This window comes from Cheilinus undulatus, linkage group 6 (genome assembly GCF_018320785.1).
Source record: "Cheilinus undulatus linkage group 6, ASM1832078v1, whole genome shotgun sequence".
Classification (NCBI taxonomy): domain Eukaryota; kingdom Metazoa; phylum Chordata; class Actinopteri; order Labriformes; family Labridae; genus Cheilinus; species Cheilinus undulatus.
The window spans coordinates 16,670,645-16,693,692 of record NC_054870.1 but is presented as its reverse complement, the minus strand read 5'-3'; the positions used below and the strand labels follow the sequence as shown (position 1 = coordinate 16,693,692).

The 23,048-nt window shown below is 39.3% G+C and overlaps 1 protein-coding gene across 1 annotated transcript; it reads right to left on the bottom strand.

The window, feature by feature from the left end:
• Nucleotides 1-1,871: 1,871 nt before the first annotated feature.
• LOC121511230 (high-affinity choline transporter 1-like) lies at nucleotides 1,872-22,957 on the bottom strand. Its single transcript, XM_041789834.1, has 8 exons — nucleotides 22,774-22,957; nucleotides 21,660-21,776; nucleotides 13,284-13,439; nucleotides 11,132-11,280; nucleotides 10,852-10,995; nucleotides 3,127-3,280; nucleotides 2,653-2,870; nucleotides 1,872-2,432 (listed from the first exon to the last, which is right to left on the bottom strand). Exons 1-8 carry the CDS (start codon nucleotides 22,955-22,957, stop codon nucleotides 1,872-1,874), a joined length of 1,683 nt encoding a protein of 560 aa, XP_041645768.1.
• Nucleotides 22,958-23,048: the final 91 nt, after the last annotated feature.

Genomic DNA, 23,048 nt, shown 5'->3' with positions numbered 1-23,048 from the left:
GACCCTGTAAAGTGAAATTAAATCTGTATTTAGGTTTGTTGTATGACAGGTCACTGTGTTATGAACCCCCAGGTCAAATTTCAGTCAAATAAAACATCTCCAAGTTAATAAAATTAAGCTTCAAAATCATGAAAAATGGAGCAGTAAAATCTGCTCTAGGATGGTGTGGGTGTGTCTGTGGAATGAGCTGAACCCACGCCCACTCAGGAGAAATTAGATCCTCTCAAATTAAAAAAATGCTACAGTCTGAATTGACCTATGGCTAAGCCACACCCTCTCCACTCACTCGGACAAACAATAAATATTCAGTGACAGACGCTATTGCAGGTATCACAGGAGGAGACATTTCACAGGAGGCCAATGATGATTTTTGGAGACAGAAAGATCACATATGTAGAAGTCACCAAAAGATTATAAACTACGCACTGGAAGGATCTATTAATCATTTTATTGTCGAGAAAGTCGATAAAAAAGCTTCAGTTACAAGACAAAATTTACAGGTCCCAGTGCAAACGTGATAAACCACATCTCATTGCCATCACAATCTCAGACCACAAGATAGAGGATCAGAATCAAAGTGCCACTGATGTTAAGGTTTTTGGCTCAGAATATGAGAAAAATATAACGGCCTTTTTACCATCTTTACCACGAGTGTCTTTCCATTAGTCTGGTACTACAATATTTACACTGAATCATTCAGCATAATGTTTGCCAACCTTTGTTATCTGGGCTATTACAAATAAGTTAATGACACTAAGCTCCAGAAGTTGATGTTAGTTTAGCTAGAGCCCTTTGGAGAACAGCTAACAATGATGCACGATCACCAGAGCACAAAAACTAGAACAAAAAACGCCAATGAATTCCCAAAAAAACAACATGACATAATGAACAATGCTGCTAGGAGCTAATGTTAGGCTAAATTTAGCTAACGTTAGAGATGTTAAAGATAACTTTATAATTCTTTACAGCAAAGTGACAATATGTAGCCTCAAAGACGGTGTTGGCTTACCTTAGAACAGATGTAGACATCCTTGTTAATTTTACACGTTGAGTTGATGTGGTCTGCCGCACAATTATATCCAAAGAAGACACTTTTCTCGGTTTAAATGTGGCTTAGGAATGGGTAAAAAATACACTCTGTCGCCCAGCCTCCCTGGATACCTTGTGTTGGAGTCGCATGTACCCCACGAACACCGTTTGACCATTTTTAAACTTAAAATCTCAAAAAAACCTCATAAAACCAGACAAAAACTGTCTTTTCCCTATTCATTTCAGTGGACATCCAGGCAGCTGATGTCCGAGTGTATTGGAGTGGCTATACGCACTGTGATTGGCTCATCACGTTTTAGGGTGGGACTTGGCAATAGGTCAATTGAAAAAGGCACTGCAGTAGCCCGTCTCTTGGCCTTTTGTTTACCTTAGAAGAAGAGACAAAGTCCTTTTCCTGACTCAGATCTCTGTTATTATACTTTAAATAATCCATAGACCACTGTGGCTGATAGATTTGGTAAATTTACCCCACCGTGAACAGAAAAACAGCATTTAACTGACTGTTAACTTTTTAAAAGGCAGTGATATTGACTATCAACAGACTGTACTGAGATCTACTGCACTGTGATTTTATATTGTAGCTTTAGAGGGGCAGAGTCACTCTCTACTGTAGGTTTGTGACATCACGAGCCCATATAGGCCCCGCCCAAATCAAACCAAGCCAGGAAAGAGTTGAAAACTTTATAACGGTTTAAATCCAGAATTCAGTCACATGTAGATCTCAGTGTTTTTACGAGTTTACAACAACCATATTCCAACATATCTAGTGTGTTAACACACACATTTTGGATTTCACTTTACAGGGTCTTTAAATACATTCACTAAAAGTCACTGGTCATCATTGGCTCTGATGCCTCAGCCTGACAGTGGGCTGTCCTAAATTTCTCATTCTCGTTTGGTTCTGTGGCACCACCTACTGGTGTCAGAGGTTCTGGTGTCTGCTGTCTTTTTACTTTGAACACATCCCATCTCTCAGGAAGCAGGCCTTTGTTGAAGAGCACTGAAGCCAGGTAGGAGAAAATTAAAATGGCAGCTAAAGCAGACAACATGGAGATGGTCCTAACTGGAGCGTACTGGACATAAACACCGTCTTCAAGAGTGCATCCTGGGAAGTGTAGGACTGGTGCTAGTCCTAGTGTTGGGTCCCCACTGAGTATCCTTACAGAAATCCCCACAAGCAAACCCATAACAGCCCCATAACCATTGGAGATGTTGAAGAAGAGGACACAGACGAGTTGAGGGAAGATAACGATGTAGGCTGCTTCAGCACTAATGAACCAAAACAGTAAGATGCTGTTTTTCAGGATGGTGAGTGACGTACCAACCACACCCACTACCACCACAGCAGCACGGATCACCCACTGAATCTCTCTGTCTGATGCCTGGAGAAGACAGAAAAGATTTGTACCATCCAAAAAGACTTTATTTGCATCAGTTCTCATCATGAAAACCAAAATTTCATTCAAATTCAGAATTTTAACCCTTTAAATGGCTTTGCCTTTTTCAAATGAACAACATACCTTAATAGTAAATAGTCACAGACAGTAACGCTTTAATCAGTTTGTTGTGGCCTTACAAATCACATGCATGCATGAGTTCTACCTGACGTCTTAGTATGATCTTGTATACGTTGACACTGAAGACAGAAGCTGCAGAAAGCAAAATAGAATCAGCCGATGACATCACAGCTGCTGCCACACATCCAATACCGATGATGGAGATGAAGGATGGAGTGAGGTGCTGCAGTGCAATGGGAAGAGCTAAAGCTGCTTCTCCACGTTCAAATGGAGATGGAGAACCGTAGGTGGTCAAGTTCCAGTCTGAGACATAAAGGCAAATAAGGAAATGCTTTAATAAAGTGCTACATCATGGTTACACATCTGGATCATTAACAAAATGGACTAAAATATGACCACCCCATACAACCCCAATTCCAAAAAAGCTGGAGCACTTTGTAGAGTGTAAATGAAAACAGAATGCAATGGTTTTTAAGGAGCATTTTAGATCAGCAGAGTCTCTCAGTAGTCAGATTGGAGGGGTTGCTCGGTTTAGAATCCATCCATCCATCCATCCTACCTGTGGATGCAGCTGCTGCCCCAAGCAGAATGGGAGGTATCCCAAATAAAGGATAGATGAATCCAGCAACAAGACATGTGATCTTGGCTGTGGATGTGGAAGAGGCTGACAAGGTCCTTTGGTGGAAGCACTGGTATCCCAGAGCCCCCAGTGCCTGGAAGTCAAATGTGTGACAACATGCAATAATATGCATCCCTGCTATTGGCCCAAATCAGCCATTCTGATAAACTGAAAGCTAAATATATCCAACCCATTTCACATGTATCCTTGGCATATTAGACAGCGAGGTAGATAGGATCAGTAGCTATAAAAGTATTCCCCCTTGGATGTTTTCACCCTTTTGTTTATTTTATAAATCAACCATGGTCAATATAATTTAGCTTTTTGGAAAAAAAAAAGAAATAATAAAGAAAAAAAATACAAAAACATTTTTAATGTTAAAGTGAAAACAGATTTCTTCAAAGTAATTTTATTTAACAAAGATATGTGAGGTAAAAAATAAAAAGTAATTGCTAAGTGACTGATGTAAATCAACAGATGTCCAGCCAGTTGGTGTTAGTAGTCTCACGATTATTGAACTAGGGATCACCTGAGTGCACTGAATGTGTCTCAAGTGATTGGACACCTTTTTCTGGAAGGTCCATTAACTTGTTATTCAGTATTCCTGGTTACCATTACACCACGAAGATAAAAGAACACTCAAAAGGTTATTGAAAAGTTTAAGTCTGGGGATGGATACATAGAAACTTTTGTTATGGGAGAGTGGCAAAGAGAAAGCCACTGTTGAAGAAAACTCAGATTAAATCTCGAGTTGGCCAAAAGGCATGTAGGAGACTCCATGGTCAAGTGGAAGAAAGTTCTGTGGTCTGATGAAACCAAAATGGTTCTTTTTGGCTGTCAGACAAGATGTTATGTTTGGTGAAGCATGGTGGTGGCAGCGTCATGCTGTGGGGATGCTTCTCAGCAGCCAGCCCTGGTAGGATTGTAAAGTTAAGGGTAAAATGAGGGCGGCAATATATAGGAAAATCCTGGAGGACTATCTTACTCTGTCCACAAGAGAGTTATGGCTTAGTAGAAGATTTATTTTCCAGCAAGACAATGACCCAAACAATACAGTGAAAGCTACACAGAAATGGTTTAAAGACAAAAAGGTGAATGTTCTGGAGCAGCCGAGTCAAAGCTCAGACCTCAATCAAATAGAGAATTAGTGGCTGGACTTGGAAAGAGCTTTTCACACCTGATCCTCGTGCAATCTGAGCAGTTTTGCAAAGAAGTCGATCTACTAAATTCTGACTTGAAGGGGATGAATATTAATGCAGTCACTCTTTTTACATTTGTTTGATTGATTGACTTTACTTTGTAGAAATCTGTTTTCACTTTGAAATTAAATAGTTTTTTGTAATTTTTTGTTAACCCTCTGGGTTTGTTCAAAATCTCCACCATCTCAGCCTGATCATGGCCAAAAATGGACACTAAGAGATGGAGTGTGTAAGTACAAAAGTTTTTTGCTACTTTTACTGCATAAAGTTTATAACTAACATCAGTTCTTGTCATGCACATGTAATATCCATTCCTTTTTAAATTTTAACCCTTCAAATGCCAGTTTGTTTACACAATGCACTTGTTAGTTAACAACCTTAAAAAAAGTCTCTATATTTTCAGTGCTACTGGTTTTTCATGTATTATCAGTAGCACAGTCTGAGATATGTAACTGATTAACAGCAAAACTACTTATTATGCATCGTTATTTTTGGGAAAGGAAAGCAAAATAGATAAAACTCCCAGTCAGCGTGTTCGTGGACAAAAATGGCCACCTCCTGTTCGCCTTCCCAATGTGCTATAAACTTGATATATATTAAAAGATTTTTCAATCTTCCACTAACTTGATTTTTTCCTTTAATTTGTATCAGTTCTCATCATGAAAACCACAGTTTCATTCAAATTCAGAATTTTAACCCTTTAAATGCCTGTTAGATCACATAATGCTAATTATTTATAAAGGGAGAAAAGCATAAAATCACTAATTTTTTTTAACAAATAAAACATGCAACCTAATATATTTTTTAACAATTTATGTCAATAATTATCAGTGTCAGTGATTTTAATGCATCATTACTTTTTTTGTCCAGTGACAGAAAAACAGAAAAACTCCTACTCAGCATCTTTGTGGACAAATTGGCCACCTCTTATTTGCTGTTGCAAAATGCTGTACAAACAATATATACTGCTAATGTCACTGCTTAATTTGTTTAATTTGGCAGCAACACAGCACCATCTGACTGCAGAATCACACTCTGGAAAAGATATGTTGACGACATACTGGAAAAAATCAAAACAGGCCACACACAACAGCTCACAGACCATCTGAACACCATGGACCACACTGGCAGTATCAAATTCACACACAAAGAGGAGTCAAACAAGGAAATAGCATTTTTGGACCTTAAAATACACCACAACAATGATGGCAGCATAAACATAAAAATACACAGGAAACCCACACACACGGACCAATACCTACTATGGACATCTGAGCACCCAACAGCACACAAACTGTCAGCAGTCAGGACACTGTACAACCGGGCCACCATCATCACAGACAGTCGGGATGAGGAGGAGGAGGAGGCGCACATACACAATTCACTCACCAAATGTCAGTTTCCACAATGGGCAGTAGACAAAGGAAAACAGCAGGCACAAAACACTGAGAAGAAAAAGAGGAAACAGGACAGGCACAACATCAACAAACCTGCCATAGTCACGCTACCATACACCAGGGGGGCACAAAACACATACAGAGGGCCATGAGGAAACACAACATAAACACACCACACACCAAACCTCACACAAAACTCAGACAGCTATTAGTAAAACCAAAGGACAGAATACAGCCAGAACACAAATGTGATGTAATATATGAGATACCATGCCTCTTATGCAATAAAACATATGTAGGGGCAACAGGAAGACCTTTTGGAACACGGAAAAAAGAACACCAAAAAGAATGCAAAAAAGAAACTGCAACCAGGCAAACAAGAGCAAGAAAAGAACAAGAAGAACAGAAAGACTTGAAATCAGCCATATCTGACCACTGCAAGAGACAAAATCACATCATGGACTGGAAAAACGCCAGGGTCATCCAAAAGCAACAGATACCATCCCTGGATCAGAGAGGCCATCGAAATCCGCAAACGAGGTCTGAGGAGCATGAATCGTGATGAGGGAGCCTACACCTTGTCACACACATGGGATGCAGTCCTGAAGAAGGCGTCAGACAGTAGGGGGCGTAAGCTTCCCCTACTGTCTGGCAATACCATGTAAGCAGCCTACAAGACATGTCACAGCACCATCACATGACGCTTCTGACGAAAGCTACAGGGAGTAGCTGAAACATGTAAAGCAGGTAAACAAAACACTCCTGTCTGACTAAAAGAATTGTTACAGTAATTTGGCATTACTCCTGATCCTGAAGTCCAAAATTTTAATCAATTCCAGAATTTAACCCTTTAAATACCAGTTAGATTACATATTATTACTAACTTTTCAGGAAAAAAAAGAAAAAGTAGTCAATTTTTCACCATATAATTGATGCAAAAATTGATTTTCATTTCATTTGAGAAATAAAGCCAAACTTTTCTTTACTTTGAACAAGAAAAACTTTTATGTATTAGAGAACAAGAGAACTGCAACATATGTACTGTAAAGCCGGTTGCACACCGCCGCGCGGTAACTACCCTGAAACCGCCTCTCTGCCGGAGGAGTCCCCCGAAATGCCGAGCGATTTTCAAAGCGGCTGCTTTAAAAATAAAGTGGCTGCTCTACATCACTGCTGCCATGGTACGAGGCAACAATGACGTAGAGATGCCTCGATGAACGTCACGCCAGAGCCAACCCACAATTCTATCACAGCCCCCCCCAAAAAAAACAAGCAGAGTACCTCACAATCACTGTATATTAACATGTATAATGTACTATAAAACGAAGGGAAAAATATGGTTCCGTCATCAAAATAATTCCCCCTAGAAAATAAGTTTCAATGGTTGGTTCCACAATTTTTCTCCTGGTTGTCTTTGTACGATGGTAGAGTTGTGTTGTAGAGCTCAGGATATTGCGACACCAACATTATGAGCTCCTCCGTTGTTTGCTTTGACCCGCAGAGTCTGCTGTTTCCAGGTTCTCTCCCTCTTTCGATGTGATTGGCTGCTTCCAGGCAGCTGCTGCCAGAAAGTTCAACACGTCGAACTCCGAGTGGCAGAGCAAAATCTGTGCACGTTCATGTGGGTGGCAACCGCTTCTGGGTCCTACCGCCGCGGTTAAAACCACTTCCTGTCAGCTGCCCTTTCCTCATTAAAATGACTGGAGGCAGCGAGCTGCCACGCGGTAGTGTGAAAAGGGCTTTAGTGAGAGAGAAAAGTGTGTTTAAATGTGTGGCTGTGTGTCCATGCTAACGGGCAGCAGGATGCACAAACCCCAGTAGAGTGGTCCTTGCAGACACACTTTCCACAGCTGGAGCAAGTGGTTGCTGTTCTTCTCCTGTGAGTGCACAGCTCGCACCTTGGAGGAGCTGGGGAGGTAGCTCTGGTTTGTGCCAACCAAAGCTAGTTTTCTTTGGAGAAGTTCCTCTGCCAAGGCGAACGAAGAAAAAAAGTTGTCACATGTGACAGTGTGTCCTTGGAGCCCCTCTGTCAGTTCCAGTGTGACCCTCATTCCCTGGTTAACTTCCCAGGAACTACTGGTTGGTTTTCCAGTGTAAATCTGCATCCTCCAGGCATAGGAGTTTGCCACGTCACAGTTGACCCAGATTTTGATGCTGTACTTTGCAGGCTTGTTGGGCATATATTGCCAAAATCCACATCGACCTTTGAAAGCAACAAGCTGCTCATCAACACACACATCAACCCCTGGACTAAACATGAGGGGAAGGCGAGCAACCCACTTTTTCCACAGGATGTGAAATGCGGCGAGCTTATCACTCCTGAAGCATCCCGGGCGGGTGAGCCTGTCATCAAAGCAGATGTTAGTACTGATCTGTATAAAGCGGTAGAGGGGCATCATAGCATGAAATATGGGCCGTCCTGTCTTGTCATCCCACATACCACATGTTGCTTCATGTCTTGAGCGGTAGATGCCAGCCAAAATCAGAATCCTGATGTAGGCTCTCATCTCCACTTCATCCACATCCCTCCAATCCTGATACCTCTGCCTACCATGCAGGTTTGTGTGGGTGCTCAGTGGCTGAATAATCTCCTCTGTTATAAACAGGTCAAAGGCAGACTTCAGGTCTCTCATGCAGGCAACTGCATACAGGGTGGGCCCTGGGGTGATACCAGTGGGTACTGGATTGAAGTGCACGGTCTCTTCAGCAGTGGGAAACTACATCATTTTTCCATGAGACATCCACTCACCCACCAGCTCCTCTCTCTCTGCCACTGCTCCTACTGTCTCTGCCATCAGCTGCTCGGCCTCCACCGCAGTGTCTGTATGGTCCTCACCTCCTGAGGAAAGGAATCAGGTACTGGCTGGTACTCCTCATCATCAGTGGTGAGGTTGTCATCCTCTGAGTAGGGTGTCTCCTCATCTTCAGAAGAGGATGTGTCCTCATCTTGGGTAGAAGATGTCTCTTCTTCAGGTTCAGAGGATTTCTCCTCATCTTCACTCTCTGAGCGCACCACATAGTCACGTGCTTGAATCAGTGAATATGACCTTCTCACCATCGTGCCAGGGAAAGAATGATCTGGGAGCTGTTAGGCTTACTTAGTATAGCATTAGGATTGACTGCACCTGTGTAAACTGCAGATTTATAAACAGTGCCAGAGTTTGTTTTTGCTTCAGCTTCATCTTTGAAATCTGAGGGATGGCCTGTGATTTTTTTTGTGGAAAGTAGATATTCGGATGTGTAGGGGCTATTGCGTAGGTGTGTGTGGCATTTTTTTAATGCAAAGAACAAAGCTACAGGTGCTTTGAACATGTACATCAAAACCATAACCTTGCAAAGCAGATGGATATTTCCTTTTTTTCACTGGGGAATCCATCTTGTTAAGCTCCCATCTGAACCGTTTGGGCCCGGTTAGAAAATGAGAGGACCAATCAGTAACGAGGGCAGTACATTAAGGCACGGCAGAATCGTGACGTAAACAAGCAGCAACAAGAGGCCGGTGCAATTATGGCAGAAGAGCTAAGTATGGATGCTGCTAAAGCGTAAGTTTTATTAGAACTTGACGACATTTCTTCATTAAAAGAAGAACAAAGAATAGCAGTAAGTTGTTTTCTATTCAAAAACGACAAAAGTCAAGTACTTACATGCCTATAGTCGCCATGTTTCATGTTATTCCTGTGCAAATACAGCTTGATAGCTGCTACGTCCTGTGTTTTGTTGCCATGATTGGCCCGTAGAGATGACAGAGTAGACAGACAGAACATTCATCCAATCACACTCTGAGTTTTTTTCAAAGCCTCTGCCTTTTCTCAAACATTTCCTATTGAAGCTTTCCCAGATGGATGTGTGAAACAAATCCATCTGACGTGTCAGGTATCAAAGCCAGGCTTGCCTGGGAAACTCAAAGCTCAACAGCCTGCACCAACAGAAATTTACTGCAACTTGGAGGTCATGTCATTCATTTTACTCTGTCTTGCAAATACGTATTTGTTGGAATTTCACACACAGGCACATTTTTTCATGCACAAACACATCATTTTCTGACATCCTTCAGATCACACCTATGTCAAAATTGTGTCATTCCATCACTCCTTTTGAGTGCAGTAAGCCCCTATTAGAAACTAAGAATATTACATGAAAGCTCCCTTGGACAAAAATGGCCAAAGGACATAATTTTGTAGAAAACATGAAAAACTACAATTTTCAAGTGTTGAGTTTAGAATGAAAGCCATTTCACCTAAATTGTATTTAGGGCTATCAAACTTGACGTGTTAATGCAGATTAATCCATCACTATGAGTAATCTGATTAAAATTTTTAATTGTTCGACAGCACTAATTGTATTATTTAATACTGTAAACAACAAGGAATTAAAAATTTAGTTTTTAGGGGTTTCAATTGGCCAAATGTGCCACTGTAGAGCTGAGTGGTACTATTGGATGTATAGAGAATATTATTGATATATTTTAAAAGCTGAAGTTGAAAATTAAAAGATCACAAAAAACTCCAGACCCTTGGGAAGTTTCATTCCACATGCATTAACACAGCTAAAATGGTCAAAAAATGAAAGTGAAGTGGACACAAATTGCCAACTAGAGCCCAGAGGGTTAAAAAAGCCAAATTATATTGACCATGGTTGATTTATAAAATCAACAAAAGGGTTAAACATCCCAGGGGTGAAAACTCTTTATAGGCTGTGTAAGCATCCTGCATCTTTTGCATAGCTAAAGAAACATTAAAACCATCATCTGTGCATCAAAAATAAAGTTGAATTGAAACAAGGCATTTCCTCTTTCAGCCTTTGCTCCATCTTCAATTATTCAATCATCAAAGTTGTTGATTTCTCAAGGACAATAAAGGCTATTGTGTACTTGTCTGATTTCTATGGTTTTCACTCACATTAACATCCTTGGGTCCCAGGGACTCACTAATATAAAAACCTATCAACATAACTGTTGTATGTTTGGTTCTGTTTAAAGTAAAGCTGTTATATCTGCTAAAAAGCTCTCAGTATCATTTGCAACAGTGATTAATGTGCTACAGTTCTATGTTAAAGTGTTGCTTCCTTACAAAGAATAAGAAATCGTCAGCAATCCTCCAGGCGTTTTTCAGTTCTAGCGCTCCGATCCAGGGAGCGTGTAAGGTGTTGTTCATCAACGTCTGGCTGATGTCCAAGGTGTACGGGCTCATCAAAACAAAGGGAACACAAACCCACTGCAGAGAGAGTTTACACTGTTATTGATACACACACAGCTTTAAAGGTTGAAATGTAGAACTTTTATCCTGTGCATAAGAGTATTAGAAAATAAAGAGGAGCCAGGCACTCTATAAAAAACAACTGCAAACTCACCAAACCAATGAAAATGAGGAAAAGCTGTATAACATCTGTGTAGGCCACAGAGTAGAGGCCTCCCAGCAGCGTGTAGATGATGGCAACAGCAGCAGAAATCCAGATGCAAACAGCAAAAGGTAAATCCAAGACCACATTCATGATTGCTCCTGTGAAAGTCATGGCATAAATAAGCATTTCAGTATTACCAGGTCATATTTATTGCAGTATTGTCCACTAGGGGTGAAAACAGGAGCTCAACTCACACCATCCAGGCAACCACACAACCACAGCAAACAACAGAAATAGCCTGAACTTTCCCAGATTAAAGTCTCCTGTTTGGAAACACTTTGTTTCCCAGTGAAATACAACAGTGGACTCAGACAAGGACAAGGCAAAAGTGGTGCGGACATCAGCCGCTGTGTCACAGACAGCAGTTCATCCGATCAATTAAAGCATTTGAAACGGCCCCACACAAGCATGAACCTCACTGCAACTAGAAGAAAAAAACAGAGCAAACCATCTCAGTTTGGAAGTTTAACAGCCTCTTTCTGGCAATTTCTGAGAGGACAAAAGCAGTTACAATGATTTTCAAAGCAGCCGATCTACAACCATATAAGCTGCTGAGAAAACAGGGTTTTAACACCCACTAAAGTTAAGCGAGCCAAACTAAAGAACTTCTAATCCTGCACCTTTCAACAAAAAGTCTCACCAGCCCTTTATGAACTTCTAGCATGATTTAAGGTCTCTTTATTCATCAAACCTAAATGCAGGACCTTTGACTTTTGGCCTCAGTGGAGGAGGAGAGAGGGATTCTGTCATGTCTGTAGCTGGGTCATAGCAAAGGTGACAGTTATCCTCAGATTCAAGACAGACTCTAACCTCTTTATCTGCTCAGATGGGCCTTGAAAACAGCCCCCAAACTTTGTAGTGGGTCCAGTCAGTTAAAAAAGAAAGTAGTAAGTAAAAGCACTGAAGTTCATGTTGAAATCGGCAGGATAAACATTAATTACCTCACTTAATGAGCTAACTTTGATTGTATGATGTTGTGTTCGGCTGGGAATTTGAGGATAAGAGTACAGAGTATATATATGTCAGTTTATCAATAAAAATAAATAACCTAGTATTTGAAAAAAATATTTCAGTATTTTCATGCGTTGAATACCTTAGGACAGAGGTTTTCAAAGTGTGGGAGAGTGAGCCTCCCCTATGAGAAACTAATTTATTCCATGAGACCCCCAACACTGTAGAAATCAGATTTTAAAAAAGTAAAGTACAAAAAAAATTTAAAAAAAAACTTTTTTATAAATATTTACGTTCATTTTTTTTTTACATTTTAATATTTTGGGTTTGCATATTAAACACCTATCTACCCAGGTAATCAGTGTTAGTTTCAGTATTGAACTTGATCATTATGCTCTAATTTAGTGGGAACTATATGTTTGCATCTATGCAGATGATGTAGGATTGCATAACAGCAGATCATCCTCCACCTTCAGCCTTGCCTGGTCACTTTTGATCACTGTTGGTGCCAAAAATCTGCTTTTGCACAGGCTGTCTTAGTGTTTACAACACTAAATGTTTGCTAAATGTCTCAGTTATCTTCAGTGAGTGAAATTCCTTTTACTTCCTGTCTAAAAAAATCCCCTGGTTTGATCACTAGACTTGGTGCTTTTGTCTCAGTATGACCCCAGGGTTCACACAGCCTTATACTGTCATTAGCTTATACATCCTGACAACATCTTTGTGGGCATTAAGTATCACAAGGACCAATGCAGGAAATCCAAACTAGTTTACCCCACACACAGCAGAACATAGCAAACAAAATCTTCCTTTTTCTGGTTTATGGTTCCACTCCTCCCCTGATGTTGCCGCCTCAAGTGAGGACCACCTCACACTTTGAAAACCACTGCCTTAGGATGTTGCAACATTATCCAAATCTAAATGTAATTTATTTGGCCTATATATTTTAAAGTATACTTTTTAATGTAAAATGCTCCAAATTAAGAAAAAGAAATTCTGTTTGCTTTCATTACCGTACTGGAAACGTACCGAACTGTGACTTCAACACAGAGGTACGTACCGAACAAAAACATGTTGGTACCATTACACCCCTATTATCTACACAATGTGTAAAGAGGAATTTCCACACATGTAAAATTTAAATGCCCACCTAAACCAATGAGTGTTGTGGGTACCCCCATCACATCAACAAAGAGTGAAACCAGGCTCAGTCCAGCTGTTAGTGCTTTTCCATACTTCATGTTGAAAGGGTCCAACATTGTTGTACAGCCTCTTTCTCTCAATGGCTTGGCAAATACCAGGCCAGCTTGAAAATGGACAAGAAAACATCCAAGTTAGTGTTAAAGAGTGTGAGTGATGAATGTTATTACTTCTTCATTAATTTTAAAAGACCCTAAGAGTTGGTTGTTAACTCATTGAGTGCCAGCCCTTTTACAAAATGGAAAGTGGCTTGTGCCAGCATTTTTGGCCATTTTGTGTCATTTTTCAAGACCCACAGAATATTTTGTACTAGGATTCTGAAAACACCAAATAGCTCAAATGAAAGAAAAAACTCTATTTCATCATGGAAAAAACGTTTGTTAGTAGCTTGTTCCATTTTTGATTTATCTGAAGTTGAACAGAGGCTAGTTTCACCAAAAAGACCACTTTTTTTCTAGAAAGCTGAGAAAAATGCATTTTTGTGAAAGAGAGTCTATCAAGCAGAACAGGGATTTGAATGTTATAATTTTGCCTTCAGTAATATAAAAGACATCTGAAAATTGTATTACAAATGTTATTTTATTATAAAATAAATAACAACGCTTCCAGTCACTGTCATACCATGCACACTCTGGAACTGGACGGCCTCCACAGGACCTCCCTATACGCCCACGTCCTCTCCTGCTTGCCGCTGTATACAAGCAGCTGGTGAGAGGCTGCCTTATTTCTCCGACACACAGGGGGGGGGGCTCTTTAGCCTCTTTGCTGGCCGAGGCAGATCAATAAATGCGCCAATCCCTGGATTCACTGTCGTTAAGTTCAGTGTCAGTTTCAGTGAGTAAGCAATTTCTCAGGCAAAAGTTAAAAGTTTCTTCCAGCGTCTAAGTTAGAACTTTTAGCTTAGATTACCTCCGTAACGATCGCTCTGCTCTTTGACCCCAGGGTCACCTTTGATGTTTGGTCTTCCGTCACTTCCGACTGTAGTGGTCCGACTACGTATCCCAGAAGCCCCAAAATTACTCACCGGGAGCATGAGAGCGCCCCCTTGTGCCAGCTGCCAAAAAAACACTTTGATGTTTGTATATGTCAGTGGCACTCAATGAGTTAATGATGTGATCATCTTAACCACAGGTGGAGTATGTTATTAAAGAAGAATCATGTTACCATTAATAACTTATGGCATGCCTATTTGAGCCAATTAAGTCACAAAAAGTCCTGACAAAAACTTTTTGATGTCTCCTGCGTTTATGTGATAAGTAGGACCTGTTAAGTATAATTAAACATTGTACCTTAACAATAAGTAGATTAAAAAAAAATTGATGTCATCATATGAGGCAAACCAGTCTCACAAACTTTTGTGAAATAGTATCAAACAAAAATTAGCATTTGAGAGGAAAAAAATGTCATCCAAGCAAAAAAAAAAAAATCTTCACATCAAGAGAAAAAATTTGAAATAGCAACCAAATTATTAGTCTATGAATTTTGAACATCTTTTTGTTTACATTTCCTGTTTTTCTCTCTCAGTGATCAGACTTTTGCTCTCGCTTCTCAATTTTGCCTTAGCGCTGCCTGATCCTTTGTTTACAGTCGCTGAGAGGTGTCGCACGAATGCAAATTCAAAATGTTTTGCAAAAAGAAAAAAACACAAAGAAATTTGGGAAAAACACAAAAACAAAAGTTCACAACAAAAAGACAAAAACTTGCAGCGCATGAATACAAACACTCAGCACCACGCATGGATACGTAAACTCGGCACAGCGCAGAGGCAAACAGATTCCACAACTGCACAAAAATACAACAACTTTGCACAGCAGATGCAAATAAAGTCACAACGGAAGTGGGGCCGTTATTAGGGACAGACCGGTTCCATCAAAGCAGGAACCTCTGAAGCCTCTGGATTTTTTAATGATTTTCTGGAATAAAAACGTTACGAACCCGTCTCTGGGCTTTGTTAACGTAGCCTTCTAATCCCAGGTCAGGTGAAATAACCCTGACGTGTGATGTATCCATGCTCAGGCTTGGATGCATTGGACAGTGTGGGTGCAGGCCAAGGGGGGGACAGGGGAGGTGGGTCAAATGGCTTTGACACAGTACAAGCACAGACTGCCTAAAGTGAGTGCGGTCTAATCTGTCGCTCATGTACCCAGTACACAAACCCGGTCATCTGCCTGGTAAAGGGGCTCAGACTGTTCACTGAGGTTCAGAATTCACTAATTATTTAGCGGTGTTTTATTCCAGAAAATCATTTTTAAAAAAAGAAACCATACAAACATCAGTAATTAAAAAATAGTGGGTCGCGAACCCCCTAAACCTGTTTAATCGATAGTTAGATTTAATAAAGCATCAATGATTCAGTCAAACTGATGCAAAAACGATAGTCAGTTTGTTTCCTTACATTTCACAGACATGAGCTGAACAACAACTTCCAGAGCATCTGGAGTGACTGAGCCATCACTCAAAAACTCACTGGCCAATAGGGATACGCCCCAGAAAAGCCCGCCCACATGTGACATTTGTGTCAGAACTGACACAACTCACTGAAAAACTCAAGAAACACAAACAAAGGATCAGGCAGCGCAAAAGCAAAATTGAGAAGCGAGAGCTAAAGTCTGATCACTGAGAGAGAAAAACAGGAACTGTCAACAAACAGATGTTCAAAATTCAAAGACTAATAATTTGGTTGCTATTTTAAATTTGTTCTCTTGATGTGAAGATTTTTTGCTTGGATGACATTTTTTGCTTTCAAATTCTAATTTTTGTTTGATACTGAAAAAGTTTTGTTTGAGTCTTTTTGACACAAATCTCATTCCATATATTTAGTAAATTATTGGGAAAAGACATCGAAAAGGCAGCTAAAACGAAAAATATGACAAGAAATCACAATATCAGTGTCTTAGAGAGGAAAGCTCTTGATGAATTGCAGATTATCTTAAAACCTGCTGATAAAGGAGGAGCTATAGTTGTACAAAACACTAAAGGCTATGTCACTGAAGCCCTCAGACAATTAAGTAATGACTTTCTACAGGACGTTACTACATAACCCGGTGGAAACATACATGAGAGAAAGTGATGACATTTTGAATAATGCTATGGAGCAGAATTGGATAACAAAGAGTCACTGTGAAGTTTTGCAGCTGAGCATCCCATCACTCCTGTCTTACTGTGTAAGATACATAAAAGCCTGGTTTATCTTTCAGACAGGCCAATTGTGGCCAGCAGTAACTCCTTGTCTGACCCTCTGAGCCAGTTTATGATTATTTCATTAGACATTGTATAAACATTACCTTCATACATGGCAGAAACATATTGGCATGACAAGTATTACCTACAATATCAAGGCACAGGCATGGGATGCAAATTTGTTTATGGGATTAGGCGAAAATCCATATATCTTCAACAACAACCTCTTTGCTGACAATATCCTCTTTTTTTAAAAGGTACATTGATGATATTTTCATGGGGTTCAAAGGCTCTGAAGATGAACTTCAAAAATTCTGTGACTACTATAAACGACATCTATCCAACCTTACATTTCACGATGGAATACAGTCCTGAAAAAAATAAATAAATAAAATTTCTGGATCTTTTGATAACAGTAAATACAAATAGGAAATTACAGAGATTGGTCTATTGAAAAGAAACTGACAGAGATACCATCTTACATGCTTCAAGTGTTCACTCCAACCATGTTGTTAAAAATATTCCATATGGTCAGTTTGTGTGACTAAAGAGAATAAGAAGTAATGATAAAGACTATGTAGCTAAGACCAAAGTAATGTCCCAACATTGCATTCAAAGGGGTTATGATCAGACACTTATTGTACAATCTATGGAAAATGCAAAAGAGAAAAGATAGGGAGGCATTACTGCACTGCTCCCCCAAGCATAAAGACAATAGAACTATCTTTGTGTCTGAGTGCTCTCCAGCATCTATGCAAGTCAAACAAATAACAAACATTGGAAAGTCTAAGAATATGACCCCAGCCAAAGCCACATTAACCTTGCAAAACAGATGGATTCATCTGTTTCCATGTTTCTCACTGGCAAATCCATCTTGAAAGGCTCCAGTGTGAACAGTTTGGGCCTAGTTAGAAAGTGACAGGACCAATCAGTGTCGAGGAGCAGTATTTTCGGGCACGGCGGAGTCGTGATGTACAGCAGAGATTAGCGTGGATAGGGATACGCCCCAGAAAAGCAGAACTTGACAACATTTCCTTGTTAAAAGAAGAACAAAGAACAGCTTTGAGTTGCTTTCTTTTCAAAAATGACAAAAGTCGTATACTGAGTCTTCAGCCACCACAGTTCACGTTAAGCAGTTCTCTATGGAGTTTACTCCTCAGCAGGGGCGCACCTCGCTGGTGGTGCGTCACGTGTTTTGTTGCTCTGATTGGCCCGTAAAGATGTGACCGACAGAACGTTCATCCAGTCACCCTCCGAGTTTTTTTTCAAAGGCTCTGCCCTTTCAAAAAAGCTGTGTATGAGTGGTTTTCCAGATGGATGTGCCAGGTTAGATAGGGTAGATAGGGCCATATAGAATCATCATTTACAGCTTATCTTCTTAACATATAATTTTGTTTCCATATCTTCTTTTTCTAAAGTTTTATTTATTTTTGCCATCAATGACGAGATATAATTGACATGCTAAGTTTTCAATTAACTTTTGACAGTCATCAGGATGTTCTAGTCTTTAGAAATAAGACAGTCTGCTTGTCTGAAATGACTTGATTTCATGACTCTGCATTTCATGATGTGATATAAACATAAGATGTAATAAAATGGAAAACACAAGTTGTTTTGGATTGCAAAGATCCAGATTCAGAATTGCACATGGGCTGTCTGTCACCCACTACAGCATGTCTGGCAAGAGCACGAGAAGAAATTGTCCTTCACTCAAGCTTGTTTAATGAATAAAATAGAATTACATACTTCCTCCTTTTCCTCTAAGTGTTGGTTACATGTGGTTCTATAGAGGAGATACAAAGAAAAATCTGTGATGTACAATATTGTCAGTAGTGACTGTTACTAAAGAGAAACTTTGGCATTAAGTCCTGAATTATGCCTTACAAATCCAAACAAAAAAACTGTTATAGCAATACTTAACTTCTAAAGCTGTGTGAGCAAGCTAAGCATACTAATTAGCATGATTTATCAATGTGCTTATTAGTTAAAGTACAAAGCCTACATACAGAAGGTGCATAAATAGGCTATACCGTAGTTACACTGTTAACTGCTGTATACTCACCAGTGTTGATGGCAGACCTCGAACTTTAATTTGCTCTGAAAATACTTACAAAACAATAAGTGACTTTGTCAGTCTTTCTGTTTTCATGTTTTTAACATTTTTTTTTTTTTTTTTAAACAAACATGGCAACAGTTTAATTCTGCTGCTTGCTGTTGAGAACTAGCGTGGAGATAATGCGTGGGGGCTCTATCAGCAATGTGGAAAACATGGTTAAAACATATTTTCTCCAATCTAACACTAAAAAAAAAAAAAAAAAAAAAAAAAAAACATTTCCTACATAGATGTGTTCAGCATCTACTTAAACCCCGACTGGATCCCAAATTCAGCCCTTAAACCTTTCCATAACGAGGAAATAGCTAAAAACTTAAATAAACTACAGCCACAAAATGCAGCCAGCTCAAAATCAGCGCCATATTTGCAGTTCTTTTTGTTTCTAAACTAGGGTACAAAATAGGGTTATAAAGACATACTTCCCCTTCATATATCAATTATTTAATGCAATACTATTAATATAAAAAGGAGATGAACTGTTTCACTTTACAGTCCTAATATCAGTGTTGTAAGATATTTTGTGGTTGTATCTAGAAACATCAGTTTGAGAAGGCAAGTCCGCCATTTTTGCCCAACACATCCATAAATAGGGTAATAAAAACATATTTCTGCTTACTTTAATAAAAAAAAATTACTACAGCTGAAATAACACATTAATGGCTGAAAAACCTTTGAAGCTAAACGTTTAGTCTTATTTTACACATCCGGCATCCTAGTTCATCTGGTTTTATCATATCAAACATAATTATACATATATTTACTTAATACTATATTTGTTACAGTCAAAGTTGTAGTAACAGGCTATCAAGATGTGGCATGTAAAGAAAGGGTAGTTATGTTGATTAATTTAACATATTTCTAAAAAAACAAGATGCAAAACTGTCTTGGTTGAACGATTGCATTAGTATATGCTAATAATAGAGGGATAATTGATGTAGAAATCTAAGTAGAAGTGAACAAGTATCCCTTTAATGCCAAAATGCTCCTCTTGATCAAAATATTTGAAGTGCTTATGCTGATATATGAGGTAAATTGTTATATCTAAAGTAATTTGCCTTTTAAACAACTTAAATTTTGATTTCTTCAGCAATTTTGGGTGAGTTCTCTTTTCATTTTTTTTCCTTTTTATAAAATGTTAACCTCCAGTAAAACATTTTTTTTAAGAAGTCCAGTGATTAATATCGGCACATTAGCTAGCTGGATTATTAGTACTAAAATTTTAAAAAATATCACAGAGACAATACATCTATAGAAACACTTCACTGTACAGAAAGAGCAGTAAAAACACAGTTTTTGTGTGTGTATTTAAGCTCATGAAATTTTCAGCAACATCATTTAAATTAAAAAATGAGCAAGTCGTGACTCGCAGACTGGCTGATGCCCTGCAGGACAGAAATAAACAGCATAATACAGTTTAATATTTCACAACACAAGTGTTGGTGCTAAGGGTCCCTGCAACTTGGAGAAAACATGACTAGGTTAAAACCTAGTATTTGTCTGACAGCAACTATCTGGGATGCCTGTTGAAATGCCTGACTGAAATGTGTTTTCTGGCAGAGTGAATTTGTCATGATTGTTAGTAGTATTATTTTTAGCCAATGTTATTATGAGTGGTTACTGAAATGTAAAAAGCTACATGTTGCCCTCTCTCTGTCTGTCTCCTTCTGTGTGTGATAAAGCCCAGAGCAGCCCCCCACCCCCCAGCTTTTCTTCTATTGCATATGGTTAAACACAAACACTGACAGACATACACAGCACCTCAGCTGCAGTTAGAGAACAGAGGGAAAATATGCTCTCGGTAGTCTTTGATATTAGTACGCGGAGGGGATATATCACTACAAGAAATGGGCAAAAACCTCTCCTCTGCTCAAGACAAGCTGTCGGTATGGCTCTCTGCTTTGGTTTTAACAAGAGCAGCGGTCCAGTTTGGAGTAATCTGCAGCGGTCCTACAGCGACATCCAAGCTAACAGCTAACGCCGGACAGGACCGGTCAAGCCCACCACCACGATCGGAAAGCCATGCCGAAACAGATCGGGAGTAGAGCAAGAACATTTTTTTCTGTTATGGAAAGCTCTCAGTGTTGCTCTCTGCATTTGTTTGGATGAAGACACCTTGTCTGGTTCAGACAGAAGCACCACTGCGGCTCAGTCCAAGCTAATGACTACCAGGCCTGCTAGTGCAGTCATTTGCTGGGACACAACTCATTAGCTCATTAGCAACAACTAACTCTTTCCCTGTAACTATTACATAGTCAAGCTAAAGTGGGGCGGCAGAAGAGTGACATTGTTTTATGTTACAGAAAGCTTTCTGTATTGCTCTCAGCGCTTGTTTGGATAAGACACGATGTCTGGTCCAGACAGAGGCGCAGCTGCGGCTTAGTCCCAGCTTGCAGTCATGCATTAATCTACTATTCAGCCACCCCAGCCAATGCTCACTGCTCTATAAAGGTGAGAGGCAGTTCACATCAAAACAGTATATAGTAAAACTGTATGATAAAAGAACTGAGCCGAATTACCTCCGCCTAGGAGGTTATGTGATCAGCAGGGTTTGTTTGTTTGTTTGTTAGCAACATAACTCAAAAAGTTCTGGATGGATTTTGATGAAATTTTCAGGAAATGCCAGAAATGGCATAAAGAAGAACTGATTAGATTTTGGGAGAGATCTGGATCACCGTCTGGATCCAGGAATTTTTTAAAGGATTCTGTACTATTGGGAGATAGGGATAATGGCGGAGGCCTGTGCTTTTTTAGGATGTGTCCAGCAGATAGCAGTATATGACATGAGCACAGGCTCAGCTTTATTACCTCCGCCAACGAGGTAATGTGATCGGCAGGGTTTGTTAGTTTGTTACCAACATAACTCAAAAAGTCATGGACGGATTTTGATGAAATTTTCAGGAAATTTCAATAATGGCAAGGAAGAACTGATTAGATTTTGGGAGTGATCACCGTCTGGTTCTTGCTGTATTTTTTCTTTTTTTGTTGGTCATGCAAGCAAACAGAATCCTATCAGAACAAAAATGAAAATCTTACCAATGAGAAAAGATAAGCTGTTTGCTGTGATCAGCACAATGGCTGCAGTTAGTCCCATAGAGGGCGTGTAAACCATCTCAGCAGTACCAAGAATGATTCCTCCTCCAACCCACGTAGCTGCAAGGTAGATAAAACTTTTTAAGACATTCAAACTACAAACAGTAGTTAGTTTGACTAAAGCAGATGGGTTGAACAGATTTCAGAGGTATCATCTAAGAATATTTTTTGATATGAGTTGTGGAAAAAGTCCAGCAATCATCTCATCATAATGCAGCAACAAAATATAAAAAAAAACCCGAAACTCTAATTTTCTACAATAATCATATCAGTTTCTAGTCTCTCAGTATTTTATTCCTCCTCTTTTATTTTTTTGTTTTTGTACTTTTCAATAAGTTTTGATTCTGATAGTATAGATATCATCATGCATTTATTCATTCACAGATAGCATCTCTCTGATTTTGAGGTCACTGAATATGACACCTACTCTTACAAAATTAAAGGCACTCTAGAATAGGGCTGGGAAATTAATTGCAAATTAGATTAAATTGCAATATGACTTACTTGCAATTTTCAAATCGCAGACAGTGCTATATTTCCTTAACCTGAAATGTGTCAAAATACCACTTTGATACAATTTTTTTTGCAGCAGAGATTTTCTGCTCTACACATTATGCATTCATTCAAGTGTCTTTTAATTAGAAGTTTACAAAAATCCTACTTTTGCTGTTCATGTATATGATTTTCTTCATCAAAATGAGAATAACATGAAAAAAATCATTCCTTTCAGTATAGAAGTTGATATCAAATTTGCTATAAGAGCCAAATCACATTAAGATATTTTTCAAATCTTTCATTCCTAGTTTAATTTATCTAATATTGTGTTGGTTATAATTCAGAATGATTTATTGCTTGTGTTTGCTGAACAATGCATAGGATGAGGAATCTAAAAATAATTGCATATTGAATTGTGATCACAATATATGGGAAAAAAATTGCAATTAGATTATTTTTGCAAATCGTTCAGCCCTACTCTAGAATATATTCACTTTATGATTATTTTATTTGATTTTTTATGCAGTTGTTATTCTAGGTGTGTCAGCTGTGCTCTCCTCACCTGTCATTGTGAAGATTCCCACCACCAAGCTAATCCTCCGGTTTCCCAGCAGGGCCATATCCACTCCAGTGGCTGCACTTTTCTTCTGCTCCCTTTTGGACTTGAAAGAAGCCCAGATACCGGTTCCTAGAACCAGCAGGTAGAAGAAGACCATCGCTATCACTCCTGGGATGTTGACAGCCATGATCAAACTGGTGGACTTTCCTCATTCCACACTCACTGATGTTTGACCAAGTCTGTGATAACAAAAGAGAGGCAGAAAAAAAAATCCTCCT